This window comes from Gopherus evgoodei, chromosome 22, assembly GCF_007399415.2.
Source record: "Gopherus evgoodei ecotype Sinaloan lineage chromosome 22, rGopEvg1_v1.p, whole genome shotgun sequence".
Classification (NCBI taxonomy): domain Eukaryota; kingdom Metazoa; phylum Chordata; order Testudines; family Testudinidae; genus Gopherus; species Gopherus evgoodei.
In genome coordinates, this window is record NC_044343.1 from 16,276,602 (window position 1) to 16,293,839 (window position 17,238).

Here is a 17,238-nt window from a genome sequence, read left to right on the forward strand (position 1 = left end):
AGGCAGGTGTGGGGAGGAGGGACTTGGACCCATTCTTGGCACCACCAAAAATTATACAAACCTGTTGCCCCTGACTATGGGAATTTAAATTACATGCACATTTCATCATCAACTAGGTCACTGTAAAGGTTGATAAAAACTCACTGGGGTGAGAAATTCTTGAGTTAAACTGACCTGTGCCCTTTGATTTCTGCCACATCAGTCATTCCTCCAACACTGAAGCGGAAATACTCTCGGTTTAAGGCTCTAGCGATGGAGCGGGCAATGCTGGTCTTGCCAACCCCTGGAGGGCCATAAAAACAAAGAATCTTCCCTTGGGTTGATCCTCGCAGTTGGCTGACTGCTATGAATTCCTGATGAACAGAAAATGCATTACAGGCAAGTACTGGGCAGCCCCACATTCAACCAGGACAAAAAGAACATCACAGTTACCGTTAGGAAGTTCTTCAGTAATGCGGGGCTGGAGGACTTTACCTGACACCATTTATGCCCAAGGAGATAGATAAGAAATAGCTCCTCAGATTAACCTTGAAGGAGAGGGCTGGTAAAGATCCTATGGCACATCCTCTCCTGGCTGGGGGCAAGGAGCTGACAGCTATATATGGAGCCCCGTCATTCCACTGTCTGCTGGGATGGAGCCGCTTATCCCCTACGACTTAGGGAGTGGGATTCTATGCCTCCCTCCTACCCTCACTGGTTCTTACCTGCCTCTCCCAGTCAGTTTGCACTCCGCTCCTACTGTTCAGTGTTCCTGAACTACTCCCCATTGTTAGAGAGAGAGAGAGAGAGAAAAATGTCTTGCCTCTGCTACAAAATGAAACTGGACCAATACTTGCACGTTTCACTCTGCAGTACATAGCTCTTTTCAGTTTCACTCAGTTGCAGAAGCATGGTTCTCTGGTTCTAGCAAGTTGCTGTAACAGATGGCGGCTGCACAGAGCGTGGGCCTGTGTGTCCACAACACACTGGAGCAGCATGCCTCCAAGTGGTTTGAGGTCGTCTGAGCATAGGGTACCCCAGATAGTTAAGGTATATACCATCCTTGCCCTACAATCTGAACTCTGTCCTCTGAATGAAACCTCAACTGCCCTGGCAGACATGGTAACATGAGGAGGAGCACTGTGAGGATGCAGTACAAGAAATGGTCAGACTGTGTCCTCACAAAGGCAAAAGTCTCATTTAGGGCAGGCTTAGAGAACACCAGCTGGCTGCTCCCTGCTTATGCCCAGCCACTTCAACCGGCTCTGCACAGCCCACCCCACAGTTACCCTTTGTCCCAGAGGGAGTCCTTAAGAAAAGTGTTCACCCGTACCCTTCAGTGCTGTGTCATGCATGTTACCAGTGTGCTACCATGGCAAATATAGCCACTGTGTTCCTCTGCTTGCACAACCCCAGAAACAATGTGTCTGCTGTGTCTGGGTGTGGATGCACCTATCCTCATATCACAGTGTGAGCTGTGGCTACCTGATGCAAGTGGCCCCTGTGCCAATCAATACAGCCACCCTAACACTGTGCAGTGCAGTTGGAGTGCATGCAGACGAATGACAATGCCATTCTGTGGGACACAGCACAACACAAAAAATTGTACGTTTACATAGTTTTCTCTCATGTCTGCTTATTATAGGGCAGCCTTGCAGCAACCTACTTGCAATATATCCACAGTAGCTTTTTCCAGCTACAGGAGGTAGCTAAGGTGGAAGGGCAGCCTGGTGTGCACCTTAAGCTCTGTTTCTCCTGGATTTTAGAGGGTTAAATATAGATGCACTCTACATTCTGGAGAGGTATGAGGCACGGCTGGTAAACCTGACCTCTGCATTAATGATGTTTCTGGGCAGTGAATAAATGTTAATCAGGAAACTATTTCCCTACAGTGTTTTCTCATTTGCTCAGCCCCACCCAGTGGCAAAATGGTACACAGCGGTTTGAAATCAGAACAACAATCTTTTAGGTCAGTGGTTCTCAATCTTTTCCAGTTGCCACCACCGCCGTTCCCCACCCCCCTTACCAGTAACGGAATCTGTCCACGCCCCCTTTCCATTACTGCACAGCCAAGGCTTCCTTAGCAGCGGAGCCTGGGCTGAAGGCTGAGCTGGGGATGTGGGAGGAGCTGGTCTGCGTGTGGAGAGAAGATGAGGGCAGAGCCGGAGTGAAGCTGCGACTGGGGTCGGAGCTGGTTTGGGGACGGAGACGAAGTGAGGGTGGAGTTGGGCCTGGAGATGGAGTAGGACTAGGGCCTGAATGAGGTTGGAAGCAGAGCTTGTCTGGGGGCACAGCAGGGCTGGAAGTGTGGCACTCCTTTCCCACTCCCTACGAGGACTGGCTCCGGCCTGGCCACATGCCCCCCTGAATATTCCTCTGCGCCCCTCCCCCCAAGGGAATGTGCCCCACACATTGAGAACCACTGTTTTAGATGTCAATGACAATTCAACAGAGGGGGAACAAAAATCTTGGGCTCTAGTTTGAGATCACTGAACAGTAATAAGCAAACTACCCTTGCTACCCTTATACAGACAGAGCCACTAAAATATGCCGCTACCCACCCTACACCAGCAAGGCTCATGCATCTCCCCCATTAGACACATGAGGAAACAAACTGTACAGAGAGCCATGAGCCAAGCTGCACAATGCCACCTAGAATGGCATACGCTGCCTTACCAGAATGCGCTTCTTGACGTCATCCATTCCATAGTGATCCTCCTCCAGAACTGCCTGAGCTCTGGTTAGCTCCAGGTTCTCCTCGCTGCATTTACCCCATGGGATGGACGTCAGCCAATCCAAGTAGTTCCGGGTAACACTGGCAGCAGCACACAATCAAAACAGTCAATATTGCAAAAACCCAACACACCAGTGAAAGAGAGAGTTTCATTAAGATGAGTGGGATATAAACTGTACTCATGGGGGGGCGTATAGGAAGTGTCTTCTCTTTGTCACTGGAAATTCTCTTCTGTTCAGTTTGGCTGAAACAAACTGTTAAAAACTGCCCCTCTCTTCTGTCTGCATCGTGCAGGGAGATTTTGGCAGCCTCCCCCAATAACGATGGCACATGAACATTCTGAGGTTGGGCCACTGGAGCAGCAGCAGATGGCACTGTACCAGCTGCCAAGGCAGATTCAGAGGGAATGGGGAAAAGTTTCCAGGCTGGGCTTCTCCTGACCAAGCACCCTTAGTTACTGGGGAGCAGAGAGAAAGTCACAGCACCTCCCCCCATTGCTCCCCTCACCCTGGCTCCTGTCTCCCATGGCCCACCTCACTCCCTCTGGGATAAGAGCCTCCTCCTGCTGTCCTGTAGCTCAAGTGGTAGCTGTCTGTGCTTCTGTATGGACTGACGATTTACAGTTCAAACATGGCTGACAATGCATGATGGGGGCTGAGAGCTGTTACAGTGGTAAGTAAGTTTGGGTTCTTCCCCCCCTACCCAAGAATACACACACAGAAAATTATAAAATATGTTTAAAAATACATTATTTAGATGGCAAAGGCAAGTTCTCAAAAGTTAGGAAACCAGATTTACTCTGGCCCCTGCAACATTAAATCTGAGCCCTTGTGATATGCCCCATACAGTTTAACTACATGGTCACATACTATTTTTTTTTCCATAGGACCCCTGCCTCATTCAGCAAGTCGGACAGAATCACAAGAGGCAGAATTAAAGTTGCACAAGCAAACGTGAGTCTGCCATTTCCTAATTTTAAGGTGCTTGATTCTGCAACCTGAAGAACATTCATTGAACAGTTGTAACAGTTTCTATATTAATGTTCCATATGTTTTCTTACAGGTGGGATGGGCAGCACCACCTATTAAGTTTGCCTGACCCTTCCCATTAAAAGACGCTTTACCCTTGCTTATAATGTTGCAAACCTTAACCTTTCAGACTGAAGTTTTACATGTTGGGTATCTGTCTCAGGCTGAATTTTTCCAACCAACAGGGTTCAGCCATTTCTGAGAACACACATTGTTTCATCTATGTGAAGAATTTTAGCGACCTCTTCTTTTAAAAGCTCTAGTACCCACATGCTTTGAAACAGGGACTTGAGGCAGACAAGATTGGATGAGGAGTTACGATTGGTGAGGGAGGACTGGGACTAGCTGGGCAAGGAGATTAGGACTGAACCAGCAAGGTGGGGAAAGGAAATGTGGTGGGGGTGGTAAGGGAGACAGATCTAATGAGGAACTGGAATACAAGGGTAGAACTGTAATTAGCTGGGCAAAGAGACTGTGAGAAAGATCTGGAAGGTTCAAGGGAGAAGAGATGAGACACTGAGTTTGGAGGAGGCACCTGAGACCGAGATTGGGAGCCAATGGGAAATAGGTGACTGGAGACCAGGGTGAGGGACAGAGATCGGCTGAGAAACTGATGGGGGATTGGGACTGGCTAGGCAAGGAGACAGAGTGGGAGTGAGAAGACTAGGTCTTGCTGGGCAAGGAAACTGGAACTACGATGAGAAGACAGGAGTGGGGAAGAGATAGGACTGGACAGAAGGGTTCACACTTTTGAGGGCAACTGGCAGCAGCAAAGTCTATGCCCACTAGGGTACACGCTACTCCAGAGCCTGGAATGGAATGCACGGTTTCTGAATCTTGTCATTCCTCTGCTGACAGCAAACATCTGTGAAACTAATGGTCAAAGTGCATCTCTTTCCCCTCTAGGGCTGGTCCACACAGAGGATACCACTTACTACTGCTATCAGTTGCTCCATCAGCACAAGTGGAAGAGGTCTGTGTGGCAGATCTGATGGTTCCAACCCTGCTGATGACCCATGTGGGTTATCAGTATAATGCCACAAGATGGAATTTGCTTTTTTAGTTTTACTTTTTTTAAAACTAGGAAACTGCACACAAACAGAACTACATGAAAAGAACATTATTAAGGTTGTAAAGTCAAGCACAGTGCTCACAGTCCAGATACCAAGATACTGGGGCTGGAAATCTAAGATGGGTTTCCAGCATGGCAAGGCAGAAAATTCTTTCCATGCCAGCAAAAATATTTAGTATATTTTAGATGCCAAGAGATGCTCTGGCATTCACTATGTGACAACTACACAAAATGCTGCTTTGCATTAATGCAGCCCTGGTCACAGTGAAATCCCAAAAGCTTGAGTACAGGTTGATCTATGCCAGTGTTTTCCAAATGATGGCTCCTGACTCTCCTAACTGGCCCCTGGATCCCTGCTGCACGTTGCCCCTACACTGAAACCTGAAATGGCACCCCAGGGAGCAGAGGAAGAGTGTATATTTGTGTGCGCGCACATGAACACACACTGTTTGTATAAAATGGTGAGTCTCCAAAAAGACCAAATGTAGTTGATGGGTTCCCTTTAGTAAAAAGTGTGGAATCACTGCTCTATGCTCCTGAAAGCCCACATCAATGAGTAACAGATTATGTTGCAAGAGTGATTCAGCCCTTTGCAATTCCCATCCTGCCCAAGCATTTTCAATCAATTAACAAAAGTTATGTTGCTGATCCACTGTCATGTGACAGATTAGCCTCTTGTTTCTCATGAAATCTAGAGCCCTCTTTTGAGAGCCAAAGCCGAGCTGCTTAGGGAGTGAGCATGAGAGCACTGTGTGAGCCTTGTACTGAGGACTAGGGGATGGGACTACATAACCCTTGCTCACCCCCATTAGGTTTTAAGAAATGGATTTCTAGAACTCCCAAAGAAAACAGTTGAAAGTAAATCGACACAGTGAAAACAGAAATCAACAGAACAATTATTTACAGGAACTACAGTAAGTCCATAGGGGAGAGCTAAGTTACCCTTTCATTTCTGGATACTGATTCTACACCAGGGGTCCACAACCTTTCAGAAGTGCTGTGCCGAGTCTTCATTTATTCACTCTGATTTAAGGTTTTGCGTGCCGGTAATACATTTTAACATTTTTAGAAGGTCTAAGTCTATAATATATAACTAAACTATTGTTGTATATAAAGTTAATAAGGTTTCAAAATGTTTACAAAGCTTCATTTAAAATTAAATTAAAATGCAGAGCCCTCTGGACCGGTAGCCAGGATCCGGGCAGTGGGAGTGCCACTGAAAATCCGCTCGCGTGCCGCCTTCAGCACCTGTGCCATAGGTTGCGTACCCCTGTTCTACACAATGCAAAGAGAACAATACTATGGAGCAAGGAGAGCAATCCCCACACTATAGGTCAGTGTTTCCCAAGCGAGGTGTCCTAACCAACCAAAGGATTGTGGGAAGGGTCTACTACTACCATCACGAGCCCATCTCAGACCCACACCACCCATACGAACATAAGAACAGCCATACTGGGTCAGACCAAAGATCCATCTTCCGACAGTGGCCAATACCAGGTGCCCCAGAGGGAATGAACAGATCATGTAATCATCAAGTGATCCATCCCGTCGCCCATTCCCAGCTTCTGGCAAACAGAGGCTAGGGGGACACCATCCCTGTCCATCCTGGCTAATAGTCATTGATGGACCTATCCTCCATGAACTTATCTAGTTCTTTTTTGAACCCTGTTATAGTCTTGGCCTTCACAACATCCTCTGGCAAACAGTTCCACAGGTTGACTGCGTTGTGTGAAAAAATACTTCCTTTTGTTTGTTTTAAATCTGCTGTCTACTAACTTCATTTGGTGACCCCTAGTTCTTGAGTTATGAGAAGGTGTAAATAACACTTCCTTATTTACTTTCTCTACACCAGTCATGATTTTATAGACCTCTATCACATCCTCCTTAGTCATCTCTTTTCCATTCTGAAAAGTCCCAGTCTTATTAATCTCTCCTCACATGGCAGCTGTTCCATACCCCTAATCATTTTTGTTGCCCTTTTCTGAACCTTTTCCAATTCCAATATATCTTTTTTGAGATGGCATGACTCCATCTGCATGCAGCATTCCAGATGTGGGCATACTATGGATTTATATAGAGGCAATATGATATTTTCTGTCATATTACCTATCCCTTTCTTAATGATTCCCAACATTCTGTTCACTTTTTTGACCGTCACTGCACATTGAGTGGATGTTTTCAGAGAGCAATCCACAGTGACTCCAAGATCTTTTCCTTGAGTGGTAACAGCTAATTTATACCCCATCTTTTATATGTATAGTTGGGATTACGTCTTCCAATGGGCATTACTTTGCATTTATCAACATTTAATTTCATCTGCCATATTGTTGCCCAGTCACCCAGTTTTGTGAGATCCTTTTATATTCTTAACTATCTTGAGTAATTTTGTATCATCTGCTAATTTTGCCACCTCATTGTTTAGCCCTTTTTCCAGATCATTTATGAATATATTGAATATGACTGGTCCCAGTACAGACCCCTGGGGGACACCACTATTTACCTCTCCCCATTCTGAAAACTGACCATTTATTCCTATCCTTTGTTTCTTATCTTTTAACCAGTTACCAGTCCGTAAGAGGATCTTCCCTATTATCCCATGACAGCTTACATTGTTTAAGAGCCTTTGGTGAAGGACCTTGTCAAAGGTTTTCTGAAAATCTAATTACACTATATCTACTGGGTCCCTCTTGTCCATGTGTGCATTTGACCCCCTCAAAGAATTCTAGTAGATTGGTGAGGCATGATTTCCCTTTACAAAAAACATGTTGACTCTTCCTCAACAAATTATGTTCATCTATATGTCTGACAAATTTTTCTTTGCTATAGTTTTCCTGCCCCACACATGCCCCAGAAATGATCTTGAGTACAGTGCTCTGAGTGGACCCCCCCCAGGGTGTTTCACAGAGCTCTGCCCTCACTGGGAAGCCCTGACTGGCCTGCAGTGCTCTCAGTCACCACAGCTCTGGGTTTAAGGGGGATTCTCCCATGCACCTGGGGCAGGGGTGCCAATCCAGGTGAGCAGGGCACCTGAAAGGGTTGAGGAATCCCTTCCATGTGCCACCACCCCTCTGCAGGCAGGAGCCATGGACAGCCACAGACCCCAGAAACAGCTGCTGATCAGCCAGTACCCGCTGGTGGCTGGGATGTCAAGAGGGGCAAGGGGAGTCAGGCCCCTTCATGACTCTGGAGGTAGCAGGGGGAAGCTCACTGAAACATGGAGCAGAGTGCGATTAGGGGAGGGGCAGCTGCCAGGTATGGTTGGGGGTGCCCGATGCTGCCAGGTGACGTGGGGTGAGTATAGGGCTGGGGGCACTACTGGATGGTATAGCAAATAATCACAACAAACGCTTCCAAAATGCATTTTTTGAAGGTTAAAATCTAAAAAGCTAAGAGCTGTCCGAAGTGGCTGCTGGACTCCCACTGAAAGGTGTCCCCTCCCCACCACCGAAATGGCATCCCTAGGAGCAGAGGAGAAGGAAGTGGGGGGAGAGGTGGACGCACACACACTCTGTTGGTGAGTCACAATAAGAGACAAAAAGCAGCTGGAGGATCCCTTTGTAAGAACGTTGGGAACCACTGCTCTAGGTGCCCTGTGGCACTGCACACATTTCGAACATAGTTCTAATTAATCCTCATTGCACAGAGCACTAGTGGGCACTCACTTGAATTCTGAAGAGTGATTGTCCAGCAAACCAAGTTTGTTCAGCTCTTCATCAATCACTTCCATGACATGTTTTGGCACTACCAGATCCTTGAGCCGCTCTCGGAATTTCTCCTCTATGGCATCTTTGTCCTCCTTCTCTAGGCCCAGCTCTTTCTTGATAATCTTCAGTTGCTCTTGGAGAAGATACTTGCGATGAGTCTGCTTGATCTTCTCCTCAACCTAGACACGAGTACAGTAACTTTAACCTGTTACAACTAACCCCCCTGCTCCCCGACCCAACACCATGTGCCTCCAACCACTTTCCAGAGAGATCTGAATGAACTGGGAATTCCTCAGCAAGAGAAGATGCAAATACCCCTTGGAAAGCACTTGCAGTGTAGCTCTACTCTAAGGCTCTAAGAAGTGACCAAGAGTAGCATTGTGGAGTCTCACATTTATTGCATTTCAATTATTTCTTTGTCATGTGCTCAAATTTACAAACAAAGGTGGCTCCAGCAACTTAACAAGGCATCATCTATTTCCCAGCTCTTGGAACTAGAACTGAGGCCCTTTCAAAGCTCCAATACCTAGATCACATCCCTTTCGTACCCTTCGTGCATGTTTTGTAAAAGTCAGTCACATATAACTCACTTTAACAGGAAATGGCACACATACTGGCTTTGTTGCTCAGGTATTAAATATAAGATTTTTTTTTTACAATAACTGGAGTCACACTGCTTTAATGTCATTTAATTTTAAAAAAAGAGCATTAGGAATCATTAGGATTCCTCCCTTGAGTGTATATTATTATAAAAAACAATGGTATTGTTTTCAGTGTGTGTACACAATTATTCATTGAAATTGAAGCCATAGAACATTTACATGTGCAATATGAGGTTTTTGTAAATTAAAAGTGACGTATACCTATCAAACGGATACATAAAGTACTACACTTCCTTCAATTTCTGTCCACTTTCTCCTAATCTACAACGCATACCCAAGTCATTAATGCAAATTAGTGAGGTTTCTACTTCACAAGACTAAATACAGAGGACATTGTTCAGCTGAGAAACATGAGATGCCACCACATAACTGCTCCTAACTTAGTGTTCATTTATATTGCAGCAATGAGTGCAGTATAAGAACTTGTAAGACAGGGTATGTGCCCTGTTCCTTTAGAGCCTCACCTCCCGGCCAAGACGCTGCTGGAGTTTACTCAGCTCATACTCTTTCTTCAGGAGAGAGAGGGCCTTATAAAGCCGTTTGGGAATCTGAAAAAAAACACAACCCAGCAACAAACTATGTCTTCAGATTTATCACAGGCCTGTCAGCACTTGGCAAGAAAGGCTACTGCGTAATGACAAAGGCACAAACAGAGGCTGATGAGCTGTCACAATGTTCTTCCATGAACCTACAACTCTCCAGTATCCACAGTTCTGCTGAGACTGGTGCAAAATAACTTCTCCACTCACAGGCTGAAGACAAGCATGTACAGAAGCACATCCAATAACTTCAACACATAAGAGATAACATAGCATGATCAGTCTGGACAGCCTACATCTAGCAATGTGGAACTGATGGGAAAACTCAGTTGTTTGCCATCAAACAAGCCATCTCTCACCAATTCTACTGTCATTCAAATGCAGGAAAGATGATAAAGATTTGGTTTAACTCTCAAAGGATAACTCAGGCTGATAACAAGGGATGCATTTTCAAAGAAGAGACAGAGCTAATGCCCTCCTGCAGTGCTCCACCCCTCCCGCAAGGATACAATGTGATAAAAAGGACTAGCTCCTTAACGCTTTAACACTTGGCAAAGGAGCTGCATTTTTGTGAGACCACTAGATTATTCCAGTCTACGATCCATTTTAAACAGATTTTGTTTCTTTTACCTAATACAATAAGTGTCATGAGATGCCCACTTACCATTACCATTTCAATTTAGCTCACAATGGAAATCATACACACACAGAGATTTAATTGTCCATTGAAATCAACCCATAACCAAATGCAGAGCTAATGTGGCCTCAGTATAGAGGACACTAGACAAGTCATGACAAGTAATGATGTATCTGCTTTGAAAGAGGCAGCTATATGAGGTGATTTATCAGTTAAAAGTTTCTTCATCTTACATTGGTTTCTTCCAGGATATCCTGCAGCTCGTGCGATTCTGCCCCTGTTAACGCTGCACCCATGTCACTCAGATAGATTGGATTATCTACCACTCGTTGCCCTGCTTGCATCATCTGAAGCACAGACTCTCTGAAAGGTCAATTAGAAACAAGAATCCAAATGTCTAATAAAAAGTAAATGGTTTCTTTGATTTAATATTCTAAGAATACAGTACTCTCCCATTTTCCCACATGGCCCAGGGAGCAGCTGAAACTTTTGGATAATTGGGCCTTTGGCTAACAGGCAAGCTATTTTAATGCTTCAGATGCAACACAGGGCTACATGGGGACACTATGGATTCAGATAACTAGGGTTTTCAGATAATTGAAATTATACCATATAAGAAATTCCTCAATACAGCCAACAAGACAGGTGGGACAAAACAGCAGTTCAGCATTTCAGAGTGAAATAACCTCATTTTTCAGTCCAGCTCAACCAGCGCTCAGGGGGTGACTAAAGCGAGGAATTATTGGCGGCTAACCCTAGCCTTAACGCAGGCAAGATCTATGGAAGTGTCCCCCACCCAGCTCTGTAGCACCTCTGCATCTCAGGAATCCTAAGCCTAGCTTGGCAGCTGTGGCAAGCTTTTGTTGTAACATGTCTTAGGTTAAGACCCATGTCAGGTGACTAAGCTACATTTGAACCCAGGTCACCAGTTAAGCTCAGTGTTTTTAGCCCATGCACTCGTGAGCCTACCCTCCTAGACATTGAAGTTTCGCATCATTCCCTTTATTACCATCTTGTTCCTTAAATCTACTTCCATCCTGAAGCTAAATCCTAGGTAGGAAACTCTCCAGTTACTGCTGTGTGCTGTAGCCTAATCAAAGGACAGACATTTACTGAGTCTAGAAAGAATGGCTTCAAAGTACTGAACATGCCTGAAAACTGCTGAAAGCCAGAGGCAGAACAGGGCAGGGTAAAAGTACCTGTAGAGAGGGTTCAAGGCAATGATGTCCCGGATTGTTTTGACAATTTCTGCAGTAAGCGCCTATTAAACAAAGCAACAGAGTCTGAAACCCACAAGTCTTGAGTGAAAATTCAAGCACAGAATTGCTTCTTCCTCCCATGTCAGGGCCCAGAAACACCAGTAAGATGGGCAAAAGACCCTGCTGCATGTGTCCATTTAACTCTGGTTGCTGTTAAGGAAGCTTGCCCTCCTCCATTTCCCACTGTTCTGGGAGGGAGGGAGGGCCTGGAGACTGGGCTCTTGCATGGCAGCTTGGCAGCTCTAGCTTGGCAGCTCTAGCAAGCTTTTGTTGTCACATGTCTTAGGCCAGTGGTCCCCAACGCGGTGCCTGCAGGCGCCATGGCACCCGCCGGGGCATTTATGTGCGCCCACCTAGTGCCCAGCAGGGGAGAGAAGCCGTGGCTCAGCACCTGCCAGGGAGAGAACACTCCAGGGCTGCAGGCTTCATTCTATGTTCAAGTAAGAATAATAAACGAACTGCTGGTCCAAATATATTTTACTTTTTTAAAATAAATAAGCTGAAAACTGTTTATGATATTTATTTTGTAAAAACTCCTTCATTTTTCTTACAGGTAGATAAAAAGAGCAAATGCACATGGTAAGATGAAAGAGTAATTGCCGAATAATTTAATTAATAACTTTTGCATGTAAAATTATCCTTTTTCTCTTATGGATTCATATATTATGTAATATTAAAGATGTTTTTCATATTATTTAATGTACAAATACAAAATAAGTCTTGAAAAATTGTTGGCGCCCGCCACACTCTTCTGAAAACATGAATGTGCTACTGGCCACAAAAAGGTTGGGGACCACTGTCCTAGGCTAAGACCCACGTCAGGTGACCAATCTACATTTGAACCCAGGTCACCAGTTAAGCTTAGTGTTTTTAGCCCATGCACTCGTAAGCCTACCCTCCTAGACATTTAAGTTTCACATCATGCCCTTTATTATCATCTTGTTCATTAAATCTACGCTCTCAAATTGGCCCTTCAGACATCACCCTTGAAAGAAATTACAATCATTCTTTAGCCAAGCTAGTTAAAATAAATGCCCAACAGGATACAAGCTATTACATGAGATGCATGCACAGCAAAATCCATTCTTACAGTGATGTTAATTAGGGGCCAGGCATCCTGAGCAATAGAGCTGTTGCACTGAGAAGGGTCATTGTAATGGGATTAACATGCAGACACGAATATTAGGACTATGAAAAGCAGGCACCTTCCATGGGGTGAGATTAAATGAATGGACAGTATAATAGACCTGTAAACAGCACGTGCAGGACATCCCCAATAGCTCAGGCACAGATCTGGATACACACACTTGCTGCACTAGGCTTGTGTGATTTCTTCACTTACTTTAACTTCTTCTGTGATCTGAAAATCTTCATGGACAATATTGTCCACTTCTACCATGAGCACTTCTTCTGGCGAGGCAGCCACAGGTTCTAGCACCAGCTCCACAGTTTGGTCCTTTGGTCCCTCCTCTTCTTCAGCCTCTCTCTTGGAGCGCTTCAGCTTCCTTCTTGCTTTCTGTTTGTTCTCAGACTCAGATTCCTCAGGCTCAACCTCTAGTTGCTTGTTTATACGAATTCTGAAGATCAAGAGAAGATAAGTGTAGCCAGCACTGCAAGTCTAACATTGGTGTATGTGACTACCCTACTAGAACAGGGAGGGGCAGAGTTACTTGTAGTCTCTGGATTAAATATTATGCTTAGGTGTCACCCTTTCTAAGGTCTCTATCAGGAACACTGAGGATTGATTTAGCATAACTAAGAATCAGGCAGCTGTAAACCCCCATGAGATTTGCAAACCAAATACTAAAAAGAATAAACTGAAGCATGAAAGAGATAAACTGGCTGCTGAGTTAGCTCCTTTGTATTTCTGCCCTACCTCAAAATGGAATTAGATTTTAACATTTTGTTTTGAAGAACCAACCCTTTAAAGAAAACACATGCTTTATCAGTAAGCAAAACAACTGAATTTGAATCTGTGACCCTTGGCTCCCTCATCACATCCTGGTCTAAGTATAAGGATGGACACACACAGACTGAAATCTTTTCATTTGAGGGACCATCTCTGCTATATGTCTTTGCAGAGCTCAGCACAATGGAGCGAGTGCCATCACAATGCAAATTAGTAAACAAGTAACTTTAGATCTGAAAGACCCAAAGGCTTTTCCAACCTGGTTGTCTATTTTACTAAGCTCTTCTGAGCAGGAGCTTGTCTAGCATTTATCTCAAGTGCCACACATACTTATAGCACTAAAACAATAACAGCTGTTATATGAGTGGGATTATCCCCTGGATTAGTCAGGCCATTACCCTTGCCAGAGATTATCACCCAGACTGTGCTTCCTCAGACACTAACCCTATCTGTTAGATCAGAAACTTCCAAACCCGGAGTGGGAGATCTTCTGGAGATGTGTACCCCCATTCTATCAGGAATAGAGTGGGGCAAAGTGCAGCACAGATTGTAAATACAAGATTTCAATTTTGAGCAAACACTTAGCTGACAATAGCAAGCTCCCCAAAGAGACCTCAGATAGCACCCCATAACCCTCTTTCCTCATTACAAGTACAGTAACATATGTGCAGTGGCAAGAGCTGAAGGATGTGCCTGCCCACCAAGAATGGCAGACACATGCCTGGGCTCTGTAGCAGATGCAGTTACCTTCGGTGCCCCATGACAATCATGCGCAGCTTGTCTCCAAGGTCCTGCATTTCATGGATCTGGACAAAAGTTCCTGTCTGGTAGATTTCATTCAGGTTTTCCACCACGTCAGATTCATTGCTGATAAAATTTAAAGGTAAACATTACATAAACATGAGACAGACAAGGTAGGTGAGGTCATATTTTTTGGACCGATTTCTGTTGGTGGTAGGTACAAGCTCTGGAGCTACAAAGAGCTCTTCAGGTGTGGGGAAGGAAGCAGTGTGCTGAGTTAAATACATGTTGGAACAGACAAGCTGAAAGGGTAACATGTTAGATTGTTAGGCATAAAGGGTTTGAGTGGGCAATTAAGGGTAACAGAGTGTGGCATGTTGCAAACAGCTGTAATGAGCCATAAAATCCTGTTAAACCCATGGCTTTTGGTTCTAGCAGAATTATGAATTTAGGTTCCCAGGCTCATCTTTTTTTTTTTTTTTTAAATAATAGGAGATATACCTATCTCCTAGAACTGGAAGGGACCTTGAAAGGGCATTGAGTCCAGCCCCCTCTAGTAGGACCAAGTACTGATTTTTGCCCCCTCAAGGATTGAACTCACAACCCTGGGTTTAGCAGGCCAATGCTTAAACCACTGAGCTATCCCTTCCCCCATCTTTTGGGGATGTTGCGCAGGTTTCCCTTGAGGACAAGTATTGAAAAATCAGATATGGGATGATTGCTTTGTGAACAGCATTTGTCCAAAGGTGATACGGTGTTTTTGACAACTCCCTCCCTGAACCCAGCCCCCAGCCCCTATGTATTCTGTGGGGGGGGGGGGGAAGAGGGGGTTGTTTTTTTTTTGGGGGGGGGTGTCCCCTAACCTAATGCATCAGAGATGGCCACATATGGAGATGGGACACTGGATGGGGAGGGCCAGGCCTTTGAGGTGGCACTGAGCATTCTCTCTCTCTCTCAGATGCTGGCTAGCTGGCTGATGCTCACATGCTCAGGTCTAACTGATTGCCATATGCCTCAGAACAGATAGGCAGTTTTTCACTTTCTTCTGAGGCATGGAGCACAGGCCACACTTGCTAGCATTATCTAGGTACATCTCACTTAAGCGCTGCCATTGCAGAGATCTTGGACTCTGGGGCACCTCGGTCCTGACTATTCTTGGCTAGTGGCATGCAACAGCTTAGTCTTCTGTGGGATGTAACATTTGCATCTAATTTTAGATACAGGTTTAGTGTGTGGGTGCTGGTGGCCTGTGAAATACATGAGGTCAGACAAGAGGATCCAGTAGTCCTTCCAGGCCTCAACCTCTACTGCTATCTTTACTCTGGTGCACACACTTGTGTATTTACCTATTCATATGCTCAGGCATGTATCCCCCTATGCTGTGCTGGACACAGGTAAAAGCTATGACACTGCACCCCACATTCTTCATAGTGATATTATGACATGATTGTAGCATAATTATTTCATGCAAGGTAAGTTATTGAGGTGTTATTGGACAAGTAATCTGCTGAATATGATTATCCTATTTGTTATGTATGTATCATTTTTGTATCTGAAGTTATAAATACTGACTATGTATCTGTACTTCAACTATAGTTATACCTTGGTAATACCCACTAGACAAGATGCTTTCAGTCTAGATAGTGGGTGGGAAAGAGCCTATTCAGGACAATGGGCCATTAGAAAGAACAGTAGGGCCTTAGGAGAAGCTTATCTCCCACCTGGTAAGCCTGAGAACGCTACAGATGTTTACGAGTGTTGGCTGCAATGACTCTACAAAGACATATGACCAGGCCACATGACTCTGCACTCTATTTCAGGGTGTCTATTTTTCCCCACACACTGGTCTAGGAATTGATTTTGGAACAAAGGGTTCCTGCCATACACTAAAGCTATATAAGGCAGGGAGTGACATCATCTAGGCTCCTTCACTCCCCACACACAAAGACTTCTGGAAACATCTGAGGAACAAAGACCAAACTGGAGATTTCTAGCCCGTGTATGAAACACCTGGGGATTCCAAGCCGTAAAGCAAGTGTAGCTTTTGCCTTAAGAATCTACATATGTGCCTGTACCATCAGTTAGGGTGAGAATCTGCTAATTCATATCCAGTCTATTTAGTATATTAAGCTTAGTTTGCATTTTTTATTTGCTAGGTAATCCACTTTGATCTGCTTACTATCACTTATAATCTATCTTTTGTAGTTAATAAACTTGTTTTTGTTTTAAACCAGTGAGCTTTGACTAGAGTGCTTGAGGAAAATATCTGCTTTGTTACCACAAGGGTGCATTGCTTTCTTCACATTCAGGGAGAGGTGGACCGGGTATTAAACCCATATACTAGCCAGATTTAATCAGAGCAGGACAGTACTACTCCGGGGTCCCAGGCTGGAAAGCTGATGGTTAGAGAACCTGCATGAAACTGCAGCTGGGTGTCCCTACCTGTGTGAATGCTGATGAAAGTGCAAGCTGGAGGGCTTTGCAGCTTGTCACAGACTGGTGGGCCAGGGGGCTCAGTGGTACCCCAGTTCCAGGTGACACCCTGGGGAGAACCTATCACACAAGCATACTTGCGTTCACTCTGCCACCTTTTTGCTACATACCTTTAGCATTAGAATTTCAGGAGTGGTAACCCAGAGTTATGTGCATCACAAGAAAACTCTCCCTGCAGTGTGTTATTGGTCCTGTCCGCTACTTTCACACATTTGTTGATGTCAGTGCCCACCTACCCTTTTCTCCTGGCCAACTCAGAAGAAGACATGGAGCAAGTGACTGACAATACATTTCTGCTCCTGCTCCTTTTTTCAGGACAAACATGTGCATTGCAGCATGCACCTGGTAAGAATCTTAAATGAATGTACTCGATCCTCTCACACATACCAAAGATAGGTGACCGGGAAGGTGACTGATGCACTGTCACCCTGTGAGGCAAAGAAGCAAGAAATTGCCAGTGTCGTGACTGTAAGTCCATGGG

At 44.9% G+C, this 17,238-nt stretch overlaps 1 protein-coding gene across 2 annotated transcripts in view; it reads right to left on the reverse strand.

Moving 5' to 3' along the window:
• LONP1 (lon peptidase 1, mitochondrial) overlaps positions 1-17,238 on the reverse strand; it is a 45,513-nt gene that overhangs the window by 14,862 nt on the left and 13,413 nt on the right. For both annotated transcript variants that reach the window (XM_030540733.1, XM_030540732.1), the window contains exons 3-10: positions 14,271-14,390; positions 12,957-13,191; positions 11,555-11,616; positions 10,589-10,718; positions 9,644-9,727; positions 8,476-8,696; positions 2,656-2,794; positions 175-353 (exon numbers count right to left, since the gene is read on the reverse strand). In XM_030540733.1, coding sequence (XP_030396593.1) covers positions 175-353; positions 2,656-2,794; positions 8,476-8,696; positions 9,644-9,727; positions 10,589-10,718; positions 11,555-11,616; positions 12,957-13,191; positions 14,271-14,390 — 1,170 coding nt within the window. The remainder of the gene's footprint in view (positions 1-174; positions 354-2,655; positions 2,795-8,475; positions 8,697-9,643; positions 9,728-10,588; positions 10,719-11,554; positions 11,617-12,956; positions 13,192-14,270; positions 14,391-17,238) is intronic.